General features: G+C 37.8%; 1 protein-coding gene across 3 annotated transcripts in view; it reads left to right on the top strand.

Annotated features, from left to right (window-relative positions):
• The window catches only part of MAPKBP1 (mitogen-activated protein kinase binding protein 1), a 134,761-nt gene that overhangs the window by 84,716 nt on the left and 31,161 nt on the right, over positions 1-18,884 (top strand). For all 3 annotated transcript variants that reach the window (XM_087951674.1, XM_026664608.2, XM_087951673.1), the window contains 10 exons: positions 1,681-1,827; positions 3,112-3,296; positions 3,385-3,476; positions 6,888-7,013; positions 9,207-9,277; positions 9,595-9,716; positions 10,830-10,905; positions 12,627-12,738; positions 13,851-13,914; positions 14,953-15,078. In XM_087951674.1, the coding sequence (XP_087807800.1) occupies positions 1,681-1,827; positions 3,112-3,296; positions 3,385-3,476; positions 6,888-7,013; positions 9,207-9,277; positions 9,595-9,716; positions 10,830-10,905; positions 12,627-12,738; positions 13,851-13,914; positions 14,953-15,078 (1,121 nt within the window). The remainder of the gene's footprint in view (positions 1-1,680; positions 1,828-3,111; positions 3,297-3,384; positions 3,477-6,887; positions 7,014-9,206; positions 9,278-9,594; positions 9,717-10,829; positions 10,906-12,626; positions 12,739-13,850; positions 13,915-14,952; positions 15,079-18,884) is intronic.

The raw sequence follows: 18,884 nt of genomic DNA, 5'->3' as shown, positions 1-18,884 counted from the left end.
CCTCTTTGGAATTAGAATAAAGGTTAAATTTGCACCTTCTTTCTTGTTATCACAATTATGGCAGTAGCCAAGTGCTGCTCCCTGCTGGCTGCGATGTGTAAGAATGCTCAAAGCATAATGAAATATATGGTGGTTTTATCTGCATCAGAAAATAATCTTTGGGATCCCTTTCCTATAGAAAGCTCAAATTGCAATGGTATCCCAATCACGTCATTCTGTGAAGCTTGAATCTGGTACTGTAAACAGTCTTGGTAAAACCAATCTACATAGACTTCTGTAAAGCCTTTGATTCAGTGGTACACGACAAACTACTCCTAAAACTAAAATCTTACGGTATCTTTGGACACCTGCATAACTGGATAGAAGCATTCCTGTCAAACAGACAACAAATGGTCAAAATTGGGAGCGTCCTATCAAATTCTGTACCAGTCAACAGTGGTGTTCCCCAAGGCAGTGTTCTAGGACCAACTTTCTTCATACTCTACATAAATGACCTCTGTGATCATATTAAGAGCAACTGCGTTCTCTTCGCTGATGATGTAAAGCTATTCAACACCACAGACAATACTGCTACCCTTCAAAAAGATCTTGACTATGTATCAGAATGGTCAAACGAATGGCAACTTCAAATCTCAACAAATAAATGCTCTCTCCTACATATTGGCAAAAAAAATATCAGAAAATAAAATACAGGCTGAAGACCTTGTTGATGATCCAAACTCTGCCAAGGATCTTGGAGTACTCATCTCAAATGACCTAAGTGCTAGAGCCCACTGTAACTACATAGCCAAAAAGGTGTTAAGAGTTGTTAACCTAATCTTATGTAACTTTTTCTCTGGTAATATTACACTAATAACTAGAGCATACAAAAGATTTGCTAGACCAATACTCGAATACAGCTCATCAGTCTGGAACCCACATTATGTATCTGATATTAACACAATTGAGAAAGTCCAGAAATATTTCACAAGAAGAGTTCTCCACTCCTCTACTTGTTGCAGAATACCTTATGCCACCAGACTCAAAATTCTAGACCTAGAAAACCTAGAACTACGCCGCCTTCGGTCCGATCTAAGTATAGTATATAAAATCGTACATTGCAATGTCCTACCTGTCAATGAATACTTCAGCTTCAACCATAACAATACAAGAGCACACAATAGATACAAACTCAAGGTTAATCGCACCAAACTTGATTGCAGGAAATACGACTTCAGCAACAGAGTGGTCAATGTCTGGAACACTCTACCTGACTCTGTGGTTTCTTCCCCAAACCCCCAAAACTTTAACCTTAGACTGTCTACTATTGATCTCACCCCTTTCCTAAGAGGTTTGTAGGGGGCATGCATAAGTGCACCAACGTGCCTACCGTCCCTATCCAATTGGGGTTTTTTATTTTTCTTATATGTATCCATTTCATGTATTCATAAATAAATAAAATAAATAAATAAATAAAACCAAGCTTCAAAGATTAACAAAACGGGATTTGTATACCTTGATCATTTGGCAGAGCAGAATATTTTCATAGAAATTGCAAGAGTAAGGAGTTTTACCTCTCTCTTATACCTCTCTTATACCTCTTGGGTTCAGTGCTTCTTTGACAGTTAAACTCACCCCTACCCCCAGTTTTGGAGAATATGGAGAACGTTGCTAATTCTGTTAAAATTTCTCTCCCCCTAGGTGTATCCTGAGGTAAAGGATAGCAATCAGTCTTGCTTACCCCCAAACACCTTCATCACTTGCTCCTCGGATAACACCATCCGCCTGTGGAACACAGAGAGCTCAAACATCCATGGGGCCTCCTTGCATCGAAACATCCTGAGCAACGTAAGGCTGAGTTCAGGATAGGTCCCATGGCTTAATCTCTGACTTCAAGATGAAGTGGAGAAGTGGAAAAGTCCATTGCATGCAGAATATTTATTTATTTATTTAGAAAATTTTGAGATGGACTCCGGGTGGCTTACATTTTATTTATTTTACACATTTTCTTGTCAGTGCAGGGTTTTGTTTTGTTTTTGCTTATATCAGTAACTAAGATAAAGCTCATCTATGAAAGCTACCCTGGAATATTGCTATTTCTGTCTCCCAGAGTGGGCTATGTGTTTGTATTGTGTGTGTGTGTGTGTGTGTGTATCCATCCATCCATCCATTCATTTTTGAAATGAATAATGTGTGAATACTTAATTAAGTGGTTCTCTGCAACTATATATGTATGCTGTTGATCTCTTGTGAGTATAGCATTAAAATAATATATGTGTACAAATCAGTGGGCTAAGTATGAAATGGCATAATGTTGTATAAGTGTCCCAAAATGGTTTAGGCATTCTGGTATATTATTTTCTAGAAAAGAATCAAACAAGGTTGGAAATGAATTTGTAACATTATCGTAAATAACCTTATCCCAGAACTGATTTGAACAGATGCTATTTTCTTCTTATTCTCTATCTCCAGTTTTAATGCACTCAACTGTGTAGAACCATATGGTGGAAAAAATGGGCTTGAAACTAGTTTGTTATTAAAGCTATGGGATTTACAGCACTCCCCCCCCCCATTTTTTATTTCCACTGTACATTACAGGGCAGAGGTGGTATTCAGCAGGTTCTGACCAGTTCTGGAGAACCGGTAGCAGAAATTTTAAGTCGTTCGGAGAACCAGCAATACCCCCTCTGACTGGAGATTTTACAGTATCCTTCCCCTGCCACGCCCACCAAGCCATGTCCACAGAACCGGTAGTAGAAAAAAATTGAATCCCACCCCTGTTACAGGGCCTTGTACAGAAACTCTCTGAAGTTATATTCTTGCATTACTGCCCTGTATCACCATCCATGTACATTTTTAGCCTTTATAGCATTTTTTAGTTGTATCTAGTTTGATTATATTCAACCACAATATAATATTATTTTCAAACTCTCTGATTCACATGTCTCAGTTAAGCTTGCTAGAAAGATTGGGATTTTTTTTTTTGCTTTGCCATTGTGCTGTGTATTTCCAATTTGTCTCTTTTTTGCTGATATTAGGAGAAATATTAGCATTCAATACTGCTTTGATTTTGTGCCTCCGTTTGCTTTCATCTGCTTGCTTCAAATTGACTCTTTTATTTTGTCTCATTAGGATTTGATGAAAACCATCTATGTGGATGAAAACACTCAGGCCCTCTTGGACACAGAATACAATACAGCTGGAGGTGTAGAGAAGGCTGACACACAGGCCATAGATACCAAAGTGGGGATTCGCACAGTGTGTGTGAGCCCTACTGGGGAGCACCTGGCCTCAGGTGATAGGATAGGCACTCTCAGGTAAACCTTGGCGTTCTGAAGAACGTGTTCCTGCGTAATAACACCAAAATAATCCTCCTAACTGCTTACTTGCTTGTATCATTTTCAGGATCTATGAATTGAAGCCCCTGAGAGAGATGCTGAAGGTAGAAGCCCATGATTCAGAAATCCTCTGCCTTGAATATTCCAGACCAGAGACAGGTAAGATTTGACTGACTGGTTCATTAATCCATTCATCTTGTATACTGGTTTCTTAGAACTTCTGGCGCTTAACATTGTTGTACAGCTATCACATCCAAAGTAAGTAAGTAAGTAAAAAGCAACCTAGAACAAAGGAGAAATTTCGTAACAGTGAGAACAATTAACCAGTGGAATGGCTTGCCTTCAGAAGTTGTGGTGCTCCATCACTGGAGACTTTTAACAGGAGACAAACAGCCACTTGTCTAGAATGGTATACTATAGGGACTCCTGCTTGAGTAGAGCTTAGACTGGAAGACCTCCAAGATGTCTTCTAACTCTGTTATTCTGAAGTAGCATTAAAACATCCAAGTAAAAGTCATTTAACATGAAGTCATTTGAAACAGTAAAAAAAATAATTAAATACAATTAAATCATATCTGGCATTCTTCAAGAAGACATGCATACATTTTAGATGGTCCCTGTTAAATCAAGACAGATGCAAACCTACTTTCAACTGGCAGGCTATTCTAAAGGGCGGGTCCTGCTATACTTTACATCCTTCACTTCATGTTCTCTATATATGTGATATCACACAGGGTTCTGAACCTGAGCCTTCTATATGTTTAGAGCTAAGATGTCAACTCATAAAACAAGACCTTTGACACTTTCTTGGTGCCACAGTGGTGCAATTTCCATTCTTTTTCTTAATTTCGTTTTGTCTACCATATTAACAGATGATTAAGTCATGAATCGTGTTTCTTTTTTCCCCCTCTCCTTAGCATTATCGTTGGGCTATTGTTTGTGGTTGGTTGTTCCTCTGAGCGATTGCATAATTTCTTGCAAGTTTCTTGACCATTTAGAACCAGCTGATTTTGTTATCCAAGGAGCAAGTGATCTTTGTGTTTATGGTTGATGTTGTTTGGTCTTTTCAAACTGGCCAGGAGACCACCAAGGCTTGTTGCATGTGTCAGGCAAGAAGTCTTAATAAGTAATGGGCATCAACCCAAACTTCCTGTTAATCTGACTTCTGCTTAATTCTTGGTAAAGTTAGGATCCCTGAAATATCTTCCCTTTCTGCACTGTGAGCAGCAAAGTTGTCTTTTGACTGGACCCCCAAAACCCATCCGTTAAACCAAATAATACCAGACTATTAAGGGCAGGTTATTATTAGGAATTACTTTTTCTTTTCCTGTGGCACTAGCAGTCTCATTGCCAATTGAAGCTGAAGTAGTCATTGACTGGTAGGACATTGTAGCAGATAATTTTGTGTACTACACTTAAGTCCAACCGTAGGCAGCGTAGTTCAAGGTTGTCCAAGCCCAAATTCTCAAGCCTGTTGTGAGCAGAGGAGTATAGTACTCTTCTTGTGAAATACTTCTGGACTCGCTCAGTTGGATTAATGTCTGTATTAATATACAGTGCGGATTCCAGACTGATGAGCTGTATTCAAGTATTGGTCTAGCAAAAGTTTTGTATGCACTAGTTAGCAATTGAATATTTCCAGAGGAGAAACTTCATAAGATTAGATTTACAACTCTTAATGCCTTTTTGGCAATGCTGTTACAGTGAGCTCTGGTGCTTAGGTCATTTGATATGAGTAGTCCTAGGTCCTTGACAGAGTGAGGATCGTCAACGAGGTCATATCGTCCTAGTTTGTATTTGGTGTACTGATTTTTTTTTTAACCAATGTGTCGGACAGAGCATTTGTTGGTCAAGATTTGGAGTTGCCAATTGTTTGACCATTCAGACACATAATCAAGGTCACTTTGAAGGACAATAGCATTGTTGGTGGTGTTGAATAGTTTTACATCATCCATGAAGAGGATGCAGTTGCTTATAAGGTGATCGCAAAGGTCATTTATATAGAGTGTAAAGAGTGTGGGTCCTAGAGTGCTGCCTTAGGTGACACTGCTGTTAACTGGAGCAGGGTTTGATATAGCACTCCCTATTTTTACTATTTGTTGCTTGTTTGATAGGAACGCAGTAATCCACTTACGAAGGGATCCGGAAATGCCGTAAGAGTTTAGTTTTAACAGTAGTTTGTCATGTAACACTGAATCACATTCTTCACATTCACATTCAGGAGTTTGTGTCTCCTATCCCTCTTGGTTAGGGGTCTTTTGATTGTCATTTCAGACCTAAATCATGGTATTTACCAGCACATGCTAAACTACAGCAGTCACTCACAGTTCACATTTGACAGATTAATTGAAGGTGTTTAGCTGTGATTAGGACTATGGTTACACCTTGCTAAAAGCTTGTCAGGCAGCAATCCAGTCCTTTCAATTTTCTCCCAGCATTAAATGCCACTGTCAGCCTCAAGATATCTTCTACATCTTATATCTTCTGCATCCTATCTGCTGCATCCTCTCTGCTATTATGCTCACTGCTTTTTCTCTTTCGGCTGTCATTTGCAACGGGGGTGGGGGGGCACTTGGAGGGGAAGAGAGCTGGAGGTGTTTTGCATTCCTTTGCTGTGGGTAAGCAAGGGGAGGGGGTGTATGAATTCTTGTCTTTAACTTTCCATTTCCTTGCTAGCTTCTATCCCCTTTTGCGCAGATGCGAAGTTTTATCAAAATATGTCAAGGTCAACGGACAGAGGCCTCATCACCACCTGAAGATGCCCACATGATCATATTCAGAACTTTTAATTGGAAGAGTCATTTGGACTTTGTGGGGTGGGAACAATTCCATTCCTTTGTATATGTGATCTGCGCGCCAATTCCTCAGATTCGGAATTCCATCTGTAGCTTCCACTTTGATTTCCAGTAAAAGGATAACTTTGCTCTAACCCATGGAGTCTGAGTATTTCTTTCTTGGATCTTGAAGGAAGCACACACTGACAGCCACTGTATCTGGCATTCCGTGAAGGTACTTAGGAGCATCTTCACTGAAAGGTTGCTTTTGGATTCACTCTCTTCTCCCTTGAAGTAGAATTGATCAGGTTCCTGCTTCACTGATGGGAAACAGAAAGCCCAAATGGCATATTATTTGGGCCTACAAGTAAAGCAATTAGCTCTGGGTATTTTGGAGCCAGCTTTCCAGTTGGTGCATGATATAGATGTCCTCCTGGTTGTAATTCCTGCACATTCTGCATTATTCAATTCACCCATTCTGACAGTGAATGTCCTTAAAATTGCAGCAGGGTCTGAGTAGATTGCTTAACCGTATGTGTCTGGGAGTTTGTCTCAGTCTCTTTTCACTAGTCCTGTTTCTGATGAAGGTTATTGCAAAGGACTTGGCTGGGTATATCCTCATTGTTCCTTGGTGGCCCTAATAACCCAAGTTCACAATATGCTTTTTTTTAAAAATCCATGAACCATCTGTGTTCTGCAGTTGTCCAAATGCCAGTGTATTCATCAATGATTAGTCAAAGAATCTCAGTTTCAAGTAAATAAGCATTCTGCTCCTTTTTTTTAATCTCCTTAACAGGATTGAAGCTGCTAGCATCAGCAAGTCGGGATAGATTGATTCATGTCTTGGATGCAGAAAAGGACTATAGCCTACAACAAACCCTCGATGAACATTCATCTTCTATAACTGCAGTGAAATTTGCAGGTACTACAATTCTGTTTATGAATCAGCAAATTTTATTTGCTTGTTTGATAGCAGCTCTTGGTGATCTACCAAGGTTTTCTCACCCCACCTTTTCATACGATCCAAGTTCTTGCCCTTATTAGTAATTATCCACAGTGGCGCAGTGGTTAGAATTCAGTACTGCAGGCTACTTCTGCTGACTGCCGGCTGCCAGTAGTTTGGCAGTTCGGTTCAAACTGGTTCATGGTTGACACAGCCTTACATCCTTCCGAAGTAAAATGAGGACCCAGATTGTTAGTGGGATATGCTGACTCTGTAAACTGTTTTGAGAGGGCTGTAAAGTATTATGAAGCACTATATAAGTCTAAGTGCTATTGCTATTGCTATCCCAATAGTGAGAAAACAACTTGTAAACATAGAGCAGGGCTATATACTATGCAGTCTTCCAGATGCTGCTGGAATCAGTGATAAGGATGTTGAACGTCATGGCTCATTAATAATATCTGCAACATGCTCTCCATCTCTGGTGTAGAGCTTGCATACTAAATATTTGTTGGTTTACTGTTGTTAGCAATCAATATATTTTCTGTCAAACTGACTTTGTTTTGCCCTAGATTGCTACACCAGGTTTGATTATTTTGCTTTGTGTTATAGAAGTATTTATAGAGCAATTTGTAGCATACTGATCCTCTTATTAGTGATTCAGATTCTAAATATTAATTTGTGGTGCAATAGTAATGAAAAGTTATTCCTGCCTTCTAGCATGAAAGTAGATGCCATAGCGGCTCACTGTACGATTATCAAATTATACTCTACCTTGTCCACAAAGTATCATATTTCCTGAATATTTCCGTGTCCACAGAGTGTCATTTTCTAACTATTCTAAATAGTCCATTCTTCTCTCATCCAATGAAAAACATGGCAATGGTTTGCTGTATTTTATGCACACAAGAGTTGCCTTAAAAAAGAATTAGTTCTAAATGTGTAGTCCTGCAGGTATTTAAAGTGATTCATTGAGGCCAGTGATAAAATGAACATATGGATAATAAGTTAATTATTATCATATAGAATGGTCCTTGATTGCTGAGCCATCTTGTGGCCACTAATGATTCTCGGATTGGATGGAACTTGGTTCATTAGTATGACAAGCACAGTTGTTTGTTATTTTATCTTGGAGACATTCTGTCTCCAACCTTAATTACAGTATTTAAACAACTCAGTTTTGGATTCTGATGGTACAGGTAGCATTAGCTTTTCCCTTACCATCTGCACAGGCTGGAGGTAGTAGGGCTGAGGAAGAGGAAGGAGTTTTCTTTGGCTGTCCTGGAGAGATTTCCCCAAACTTAATTGCAGTGTCAAAAGAGAACGAAAGATGCTCTTTAGGTGGGCTAAGTGCCTCTAAAGTAAGATATTCCTACTTTTTTCCCCTATAACATATTCTAGTAGGAGTGACAAATGGCTTATCTGGATCAGAGACTTCATCTCCCAGAAATCCCCGGTCAGGCTGGGGAATTCTGGGAGTTGAAGTCCATAAGTCCTAAAGTTGCCAAGTTTGGAGAACCTGATGTAGAAAAATGCACATAATGGAATGGAATGGAATGGAATGGAATGGAATAGAATAGAATAGAATAGAATAGAATAGAATAGAATAGAATAGAATAGAATAGAATTCTTTATTGGCCAAGGGTGATTGGACACACAGGGAATTCATTTTGTAGTAAGGAGAAAAAGATAAAGAAAAAGAAAAAAATACATTCATCAAGAATCATAGGTATAACACTTAATAGTAGTCAAAGGGTACAAATAAGCAACCCAATCATACTGGGAAACATAATAAGTGATCAAATCAAATCAAATTATACTAGTAAACAGTCAATTTAAAAAAATTGTAAGGATACAAGCAACGAAGTTACATTCATGTAGTCATAAATGGAAGGAGATAGATGAAAGGAAGGATGAGAAGATGAATAGTAATAGTAATGCAGACTTAGTAAATAGTTTGACAGTGTTGAGGGAGTTATTTGTTTAGCAGAGTGATGGTGTTCGGGAAAAAGCTATTCTTGTGTCTAGTTGTTCTGGTGTGCAATTCTCTATAGCCTGGTTTTGAGGTTAGGAGTTAAAACAATTTATGTCCAGGGTTAAGGTTAGGGTTAAGAAGAAACTAAAAAGCACTTGATTGCCCATCTTCTTGTTCATTTTTTTCTCTTCCTTCAGCCAATGATGGGAAGGTGAGAATGATCAGCTGTGGTGCTGATAAGAGCATCTATTTCCGCACTGCACAGAAGGTAATTCCATTGGAGTAGTCACTCTTTATGTAACATGTATTGTAGATACTAAGGGGGTGGGGTACTGGAAGCAAAAGCTTTGGACAATATTCTAGACCTCATGGCTTTCTTTCAGTCAATACATTTAAAAAAAAACAAATGTTAGGAACTGTACTATTGTACTGATCATATTGTAGTTTGATCATTGTCTCATTGCAGTCTTTTCTTTCTTACATTTCCTGGTAAGACATACCTAGTTTCTCCTTGGGGAAAATATTGTACACTGATACTATTTGATTAAATATTGTGGATGTGTCATTGCTATTTCTTGCATTTAGACAAATGATGGGGTCCACTTTACTCGCACACATCATGTTGTTAGGAAGACTACTCTTTATGATATGGATGTGGACCCTAACTGGAAATATGCTGCTATTGGATGTCAAGACCGTAACATCAGGTTGGTTCATAAATCATAATAGAAGCTTCCTAGTTCAAATGTATCTGAAAAGCTAAGTTTTTAAAAGTATATTATTACAAGGAAATTAAATTTTGACCTACCTAAGACCTGTCAATTTGACACTTGTGTTGTCTAGATATTCTATTAAACCTACAATAATCTTGCTTTGGTTTTCTGAAGAGACACGTGTAATTTTCATCTTATTTTTTTAAAGAGAATTTTACATGTTTAATTAGCTTTTTCCCCATAGAAATTAAAGTTATGACTTTGAACATTTTGATATTGTCTTATCCACATGGTTTGGAGCAAGCTTCACCAAATCCATTGGACCAACTTCTGAATTGGTGTATCTAGGATTCCAATGTACAAGTAGTTCTTGACTTACAACCACAATTGGGGCTGGAATCTCAGTCATTGAGTGAAGTGGTCATTAAGTTACACCCCCACATGATCGCTTTGCTCAATGACTGCAGTCCCAGTGCTCCTTGTTAGGGTTGTTAAGCACTGTTCAGGTTATTAAGCAGATGGAACAAAAGAGCTGCCTACGGAAAGATTTCAGCTCCCTTCCATATGTGGAGGGGAAGGAGAACTCTCCAAAAGGCTGCAGAAATGGAGCACAGATCTTCAGGATCTGAGCTCCATTTCTGCAGCCATGGGAAGGTATTCAGCTCCCTTCTATGTGCAGAAGAAAAGTCCTCTTGCCAGACAAACTTGGAGATCAAACCCTTAAGATCCGAGCTGTGTTTCTGCAGCCTGGACAAAGAGTTCAATTACCCTTGACAGGCAGCTCCTTTAGGCAACCCCCAAGGATGAGAGGGAATCTTATCTGCAGCTGGCACAGATAAGGTAGTTAGGCATGAGTTGTAGTACAGAGACAGAGGTTTTCTTTAAAAGAGATCTACAAATTCATGGAGATAAAGGTATTTCTGTTAGCTATGATCAACTATATGGAACTTATATATTCAGCATTCAGGTGTATGAACAATATTCTACTCATTTTGATCATTTTCCAGAGACATTTTGCTGGTTGCTGTAAAACACAAGTAAAATAGCTTTGCTTTGATTTAAGAGTATAGGAGTTTCTCTTTACTGTATATCTGAATTTCTTCTTAGGATTTTCAACATAAGCAGTGGAAAGCAAAAGAAACTATACAAGGGATCTCAAAGTGAAGATGGCACTCTAATTAAAGTAAGGCCTTTGATAACTCCTCCATAACAAAGTGTGTCGTATTCCGTCTTATTCTCTATATCCCGTTTCCTTGTTATGCCTTTCCAGCTTAATATTCTAATTAGAGAATAACATTTTAAGTTAGTTCTATCTCATATGGAATACTTAACACCCTGCAATATAGCATTTACAGATGGATTTGTGAAAGCTACAAAATGGTTCATAGATTGGCAAAGCAATCAACTGCAAATTAAAGACAAGCTCATGAAGACAAAAGAGAGCAACATCAATGTCTCATCTCCCAGAAATTAGCTGAGCTTCATAAATTTCACATTTTGAATCCTCCTGCACTAACAATAGAAGAGCTTATGAATAATGGCTTAGAAGTTCTTTAATCTATGCCTTTAAAAAAAAAAAAGCAGCTGTGTCTAATTTCCCTGTTGTTGTTCTCAACTGACCCATATACATAAAAAAATCTGATTGTGCTGCATAAGCAATATTTAATGCATATGCATTCTCCTCTTTGTATATGGAGCCTTACAAATCCTGAAATTCTCCCTCCAAGAGCTTGGGAGGTTTTTGCGTACTGTACTGTACAAGACAGTTTTATGACCACTTTTTTTCCAGCACCTGAAGCTGTTTTCTAGTTTGAGGATCCCCAAAATTTCTTCCAGGAAAAAAACACTTTTCTAACAGCAGTCTGCTTCTAAAGTATTTCCACAAGAGATCAGGGAATAAACAGTTTATGCCTAAATCAGTGCTGAGTATCCTTGGATGGTTTTTTCATTTTCTAATCAACACAGATAGCAGTAATATAAGTAATCCCAAAGGTGCTTTTTCAAGAGGCAAGTGGACTTTCTGGTTTTTCTTTGAAGGCATTTTGCTTCTCATCCAAAGAGCTTTTTCAGCTCTGACTGGATGTTGGAGAATGGAAGCATTTATTATACTTCCTTTAAATTCCTTTAAATCCTTCCATTCCCCACCATTCTGTCAGAGCTGAAGAAGCTTCTTGGATGAGAAGCAAAATGCCTTAAAAGAAAAACCAGAAAGTCCACTTGCCTCTTGAAAAAACACCTTTGGGACAACAGTGACCTGGATAAGGGAGAATCTCCATAGATACTTAATATAAGTAATATAAAAACAAACTTAACATATCAAATATTAAAATGCATATTTTAATATGCAACTACATATTTTGCTATGTTTGTGATCTGATTTTTTATTTAACTTTATAATAGCAGATGTGTTTAATTGTGCTCTTATTCAGATATAAGGGTCATGTTTTCACCTAATACATTAGTTACAAATATGAGTTGAAGGAACCATAATCTGCCAGAAACCTGCATTGCGACTTATGCAGGCCTTTGATGAGTTATAAATACAGGCATTGCATTGATTTACTCTATAATAAAGATAAACACACAGATCCAAGCTGGCTCAATTTTCTGGCTTGAATCCACCGTGTTTTACATAATCACAGTGGGAAAAACTGGTGTCTTGACAAATACAGATTGCAACATAAAACAGCCTTTCCCAACCTGGTATTCCCAGATGTTTGAGCCAATTGAATTTTCCCAGGATGGGTGTCGCTGGCATGAAGTATGAAAGAGTCATTAAATATAGAGCATTAGTTCTTAGTGCTTACCAAAACTACACATATCCACTTTCCTAAAGCCTAGAAATTGTACCACAGATAAACACGAATGTTTCCCCCCCCCTTTTTTTTCCTGTTACTTGTTCAGGTACAAATGGATCCTTCTGGTCTGTACATTGCAACCAGTTGTTCTGACAAGAACCTTTCTATCTTTGATTTCTATTCAGGCGAATGTGTGGCCACAATGTATGGGCACTCAGGTAATGGAAAAATATGTTTTCAAAAACAGTTAAAGTTTTTCTTTTTGGTGGGGGGAAGGAAGTTTAGAGGGGCAAGCGTATCAACCGGCTCCTGGTTGGTTTGTTGGAAATTGCGCAGTCGCGAAATCGAGTCCTTCTGGTGTAGAAGTAGTGTTTGGTTGCATCAAGGATTCCCTCCCTCTGAAACTGGAAATGATTGTGGGTTTCCCATTTTGGAAGATAAAATCCAGCTGTTAAATGATAGAAGCAGTTTTGACTTAAGGAGATACGTAGATCCTTTGGTAGATGAGATGATAGCTGTGTTTATTTATAAAAAAAAGATTTTTTTAAAAAAAACTAGGTCCACAGAATATTTGAAGAATAGATTTATCCTCTGCTTTTTGGCTGAAAACCTCAAAACAGCTCTTAATGGTAATAATATACAATAAATACATTACAAACTGTATCCTTAGAACAAGCCAGACAGTTTTGTGCAGGTAGCTACTGTTGAATGTGCCTACTGTTCCTTCTGCAGGACAATTGATGGCCATTGGCTCTGTTCAATAGTTCTGCAGGAAGCTGCCAGATGGCAGTACTTTTGTCCATTTCCCTAGCTGTTCTCTTAGTAGTCCTTCAGACCTGAACTCTGGATTTGAATTATGTGTAAAGCAGTAGTGGGATTCAATTTTTTTTACTATTGGTTCTGTGGGTGTGGTGTGGGCGTGGTGTGGCTTGGTGGGCGTGGCAGGGGAAGGAGACTGCAAAATCTCCATTCCCACCCCACTCCTGGGGAAAGGTTACTGCAAAATCTCCATTCCCTCCCCACCCCACTAACCTCCTTTCCAGGTCTGTTCTCCTGTGCAGGGCAACAAAAGACCCAGCCAATCATCTGGGACTCGGGAGGCAGAGAATAGATGGGGGCGGGGCCAGTCAGAGGTGGTATTTGCCGGTTCTCCGAACTACTCAAAATTTTCGCTATCGGTTCTCCAGAACTGGTCAGAACCTGCTGAATACCACCTCTGGTGTAAAGATCATAGAAGAAATGCCAAGGATCTCCAAGCTACCATATGGCTATTGTTTTACACCAGGAAATTTTAAAAATTGTTTGGCTTGTTCTTCTGATTTTTTTACAGAGATCGTAACTGGGATGATGTTCAGTAATGACTGTAAACACTTAATTTCAGTTTCTGGTGACAGGTACGTGAAAGGATATTCTTTATTTAAATTTCATCTGTAAAATGAAAGTTAGCATTTCCCTTTTTAAACAATGGGGATGGATTTGCAAATAATTTTTAAATGAGAGTTCTTGAGTAACTATTCCACCTGCTTCGTTTTCTGTTTTACACTCCTGGTCAATAAGTTTCAAATTAAAATGGAGATTCTTTAGGTCTGAAAAGAGGATATGAAATGCTGCTTTCTTGAGCTGGACAACTGACAATTTCAGTCATAAGTCCGATCTAAGTATAGTACATAAAATTATATATTGCAATGTCCTACTTCAGCTTCAACCATAACAATACAAGAGCACACAATAGATATAAACTCAAGGTAAACCTCACCAAACTTGATTGCAGGAAATACGACTTCAGCGACAGAGTGGTCAATGTCTGGAATACTCTACCTGACTCTGTGGTTTCTTCCCCAAACCCCAAAAACTTTAACCTTAGACTGTCTACTATTGACCTCACCCCTTTCCTAAGAGGTCTGTAGGGGGCGTGCATAAGCGCACCAACATGCCTACCGTCCCTGTCCTATTTTTTCTTTTTCTTTTTCTTATATGTATCCATTTCATGTATTCATAACTATGTTTATACTTATACCTGTTATCTTACAATCGCTTGACAAAATAAAATAAATAAAAATAAATAAATACACATATATGCTCCTCACCCGAGTCATTTTTATGGCTTCAAAGGTCTTCCAAGATTACGCTGTTGAAATCTGGAACCTAAATACTGATTTGCTGTGGTGCAATTGCTGGTTTTATTTAGGGAGGGACAGTAAAAATAAGCCTTTTAATGTATCCATTTTCCACTTGTCTATGAGTCCCTAGCATAGTAGCTTATAGCTTTTGAAGTGCCAGCATTAAAAATAGGAAGCCTAAAGATAAATACTGTCCATAGGGGAATGGGTATGGAATAGGGGGATACTTGATGGAATCTCAGGTATATAGACAGCAGGCTATGATGCCTGGATCAAAATGAATATATTTTTTTTTCCCCATCCTGCTTTCAGTTGTATTTTCATTTGGCGTCTGAGTTCTGAAATGACCATCAATATGCGTCAGCGGCTGGCTGATATGAAGCAAAGGGGAAAACAAGCAGAAAAAGGTCAACCAGGCAAAACAGCGGGTCTTACCAGGTATGACATTGTGTTAGTATTGCTTTTAGTTCATAAAAAGCTTTCTGACCAGACCGTGTAGTAGTATGAGATCTTTGGACAGGTGTCTTCTTATCTGAACAGCACTATGTTTATTATTACAACATATTGACATTTTTGGTGGGAATTTTAATGTGAGAATAGGTATGGAAAGAAATCCATATATTCAGATTTCAGTTTCTTATTCTTCCAGATTCAGTTCTGTTTAATGCTATTTCTAGATCAGGTCAGTGAATTATTCTTTTAAAGTGTTTACAAAAATGAATATGCATTTATCTGTCTATAGATTCAAATATGTATTATTTGGATATAGATTCAAATGTGCATTGTTCAAATCCAAAAAATTATTTGGATATAGGTTAAAATATGCATTATTTGGATATAGCATTAGAGTCAGAGTTACATGTTTGTCTTTTTAAGTCATATTTTTAAAAAAGTCTTTGTGCACTGTTTATTAAGATATTTTGCTTTCTTTATATGTTTTGTATGTACCTTTTTTCTATACACACTTGTAACCCTTTTCTCTGGAGCACTAAATTCAAAAATGTGCAAAGTTGCATTTTGTTCTATATATTTTGTTCAAGAAAAATGAATTGAGTAACTTTCTATTAAAACACAAAATGACTTGATTGTTGTGAATCAGTTGGGAAGAACACATTTATGCACACTAGGACCACCAAATGGTCCATTTTAGATCTTCCAACTATTTGTGTTTGAAAGTCACTTCAGTAAGATTGAACTGAATCTTATTCAAATCACATTTTTGAACATGATGAATTAAATGGTCCTATCAAGCAAACAAGAAGGAAGGAAGGAAGGAAGGAAGGAAGGAAGGAAGGAAGGAAGGAAGGAAGGAAGGAAGGGTAGATTTTTCATATTTAGAAGTAAGGAAAACTATAGGAAAACTAAGTTTGATGTTCTTAGTCTCTCACCTATCTGCTTGCTTCTTCTCATTTTCTTTAAAGGTTCTTAATAAACCTTTACCCTGAATGCTGTTGCAGATAGTTCATGTATATAGTATGATCCAAATATCTGTATAGAAAAATAAATAATATTTCTTAAATACGTGTGCTCAATACATAAAACACATGTGTTAGCAGTTACTGGGATTTATTTTAGAATGAAAAAAAAATCCAGTTGCAGACAGACTTATGGAAGTCAGAAAAAATAAAATAGAAAAGTAAGTGACTGGGGGCTTTTTGTGTCGAAATTAATTTACATGGATACGAGAAAGAGGGTTAATTGTCCCTCAAGATTGATGTGCTATTTGCTGACGTATATTGTTTTCCCTGAATCCCATCATGTCCATTTATTACACTTTAGCTCTATCTAAATTTTCAATCCTACATGCTGACGTATATTGTTTTCCCTGAATCCCATCATGTCCATTTATTACACTTTAGCTCTATCTAAATTTTCAATCCTACATGCTGACGTATATTGTTTTCCCTGAATCCCATCATGTCCATTTATTACACTTTAGCTCTATCTAAATTTTCAATCCTACATGCTGACGTATATTGTTTTCCCTGAATCCCATCATGTCCATTTATTACACTTTAGCTCTATCTAAATTTTCAATCCTATACGAGTCATCCAGAGTAACTGGTATGAAATTGAGTAAATAAATACATGCTTCCTAAACAAAGTTTTCCCTAAGCTATTTTGTGAAAAGTATTTAACTTCTTTTTAAAATAATGCCAGCCATAGCCTGTTGGGATTCTTATAATCTAAATTGGAGATTTCCTGGGTGTAATGGGGAGCGGGCAACCAGTTGGGCAGAATGAGGAAGAAGTGGATTGGGTATGTTCAAAAGAGGTGCTCAATCTGACATAGATTTGAAATAAGATTGACGCTTTCTAATCCTGAGTCATTGCTGAAATTAAAAACCCCGTAATACCTTTTCCTCTGTGTTCTTATTTAGCTTGGGAGAAGCCTGATTGAAGCCAAAAATTCTGGAGCTGTGGAGCAGTGTTCTTTTTATAGCAAGCTCTTCACCATCCCAGCAGCTGCATTGCTCTGCCTTTTTTTTTTTTTTAAAGGCCCAGCGTGTATCAGACACTCCTGGTTTCTTGACAGTATCGCAAGGCTTGTTTAGTCCCATGCTATTGGTTAGAAAGTTGCATCTAAGGCATACCAGCCCAACAGCTGGTTGGAAAACAGGTCAGACCTCTATGATTAAGCTGGATCCATTCTGTTTGGCCAGCTTTGTTTCTAGGTTGGTTCTGGTTTTGCTGTAGAAGAAGAGATCACAGGAGGCCACTTGCTGAAAGAACGTAAGCCATTACAAGAGCATCACTACGTGGGGCTGAAACACTGAGAACTGTGTGTGATGTTATATGGGTGGATTTGATTTTGAAAACAAGTATTTTAATGAAGGTTGCAGCTTGGTAGATAAGATTGAGATTATCTTTCTAGTTTCATTGTTTAAACTTGCTATACAATAAAGATTATGACGAATGTCGCGGGATAATCCAGACTTTAGTAGATAATATGTTTGGAGAACGTCACAAGGTGAACCAGGCATTTTTTTAAGAAAGTTGTAGGAATAAGGATGTTATATGAAATGATAAAAACAAAATAAGGCCTCTGAAAAGTCATGGGTTCATTTGTTCAAACCATGATCTGAATTTTGTTCTGTTGCTCCCCCATATTACATGTGGCTTCTCATTGTTAGATCGTACTTTACTTTAATGACTGATATAGATATAATTATTGCATTTGTCCTAAATTATTGATTTGAGACTATGCTTGGAGTATAAAGCATTTTTTTAAAAAAGTTGCACTAATTATATTACCTTACTCTACTGCGTCAAAAAGAGTCAAAAGTCAATGCTTTTCTCTTTCTTTTCCCCTTTCCCCTACACTTTTTTCTCTTTCCTACCCCCTATATTCTCATTTTCTTTTTTTCTTTGTATTTCTGTATTTTATATTTTGATAAACTAATATATTTTTTAAAAAAGTGATGCTTATTATAGCTTATGGATCCAGTACGCTGGTAGAACTCTAGTTTTAATTGGTCACATGGGAGATTCCTGGGAAAAATTCCATTCAGAATATTTCCACTACAGGAAAAATGGAGTATGGCAATTTTTGTTGTTGTTCAGTTCTCTCCATTCTTGCAATTCCATAACTGCTAGGACAATATCTCATCAAAGGCTGCAGGAAAAGGGCAGGATTTGCACTCTTGCCTCTTCCCATTTCAGTAAGTGGAAAAACTACGCCATAAATCCTCCTGATTGCAAGAAGCTTTTTGTAGGTGCATTTCTTTGTTAGAACAAATAGGAACCTGAGAAATTAAGCAGAATGGGGATGGGGGAGGAGTGCATGACTCAATGTCACATCCCCACATCTCCAAAGTATGGTTTAAAGCAGGGGTCTCCAACCTTGGCAACTTTCAGCCTGGAGGACTAAAGCTGGCTGGGGAATTCTGGGAGTTGAAGTCCTCCAGGCTGAAAGTTGCCAAGGTTGGAGACCCCTGCTTTAAAGGATTGAGCTGATAAATACCTTTCCAGGTTTTAGGGCAAAATGCTTAGCTAACAATCATTAAACATTGCAAGGACCCTTTCTTCTATTTTTATAAGGATTTTTTCCTCTTCCTTAAATGTTTTATTGAGACTTCAGATTCTTGATGGATTCTTTTCTGAATTCTTGAGCTGTTCTTCATAAGAGGTATGAGGAGAGAGAGAGAGAGATGCTGAGTTACTTTTCTATAGGTTGTATGTTCTACAAAGATTCTAGTCTTTTAAAAATGTTGCAGTTAAAAATGAAGTTATAATAGCAAAATT

Source organism: Notechis scutatus, chromosome 1, assembly GCF_049901735.1.
Source record: "Notechis scutatus isolate UNSWTSFEM ecotype Mainland chromosome 1, rNotScu1.2, whole genome shotgun sequence".
NCBI lineage: Eukaryota > Metazoa > Chordata > Lepidosauria > Squamata > Elapidae > Notechis > Notechis scutatus.
The sequence above is the reverse complement of the archived record's forward strand: the minus strand, read 5'-3'. Positions and strand labels throughout refer to the sequence as shown.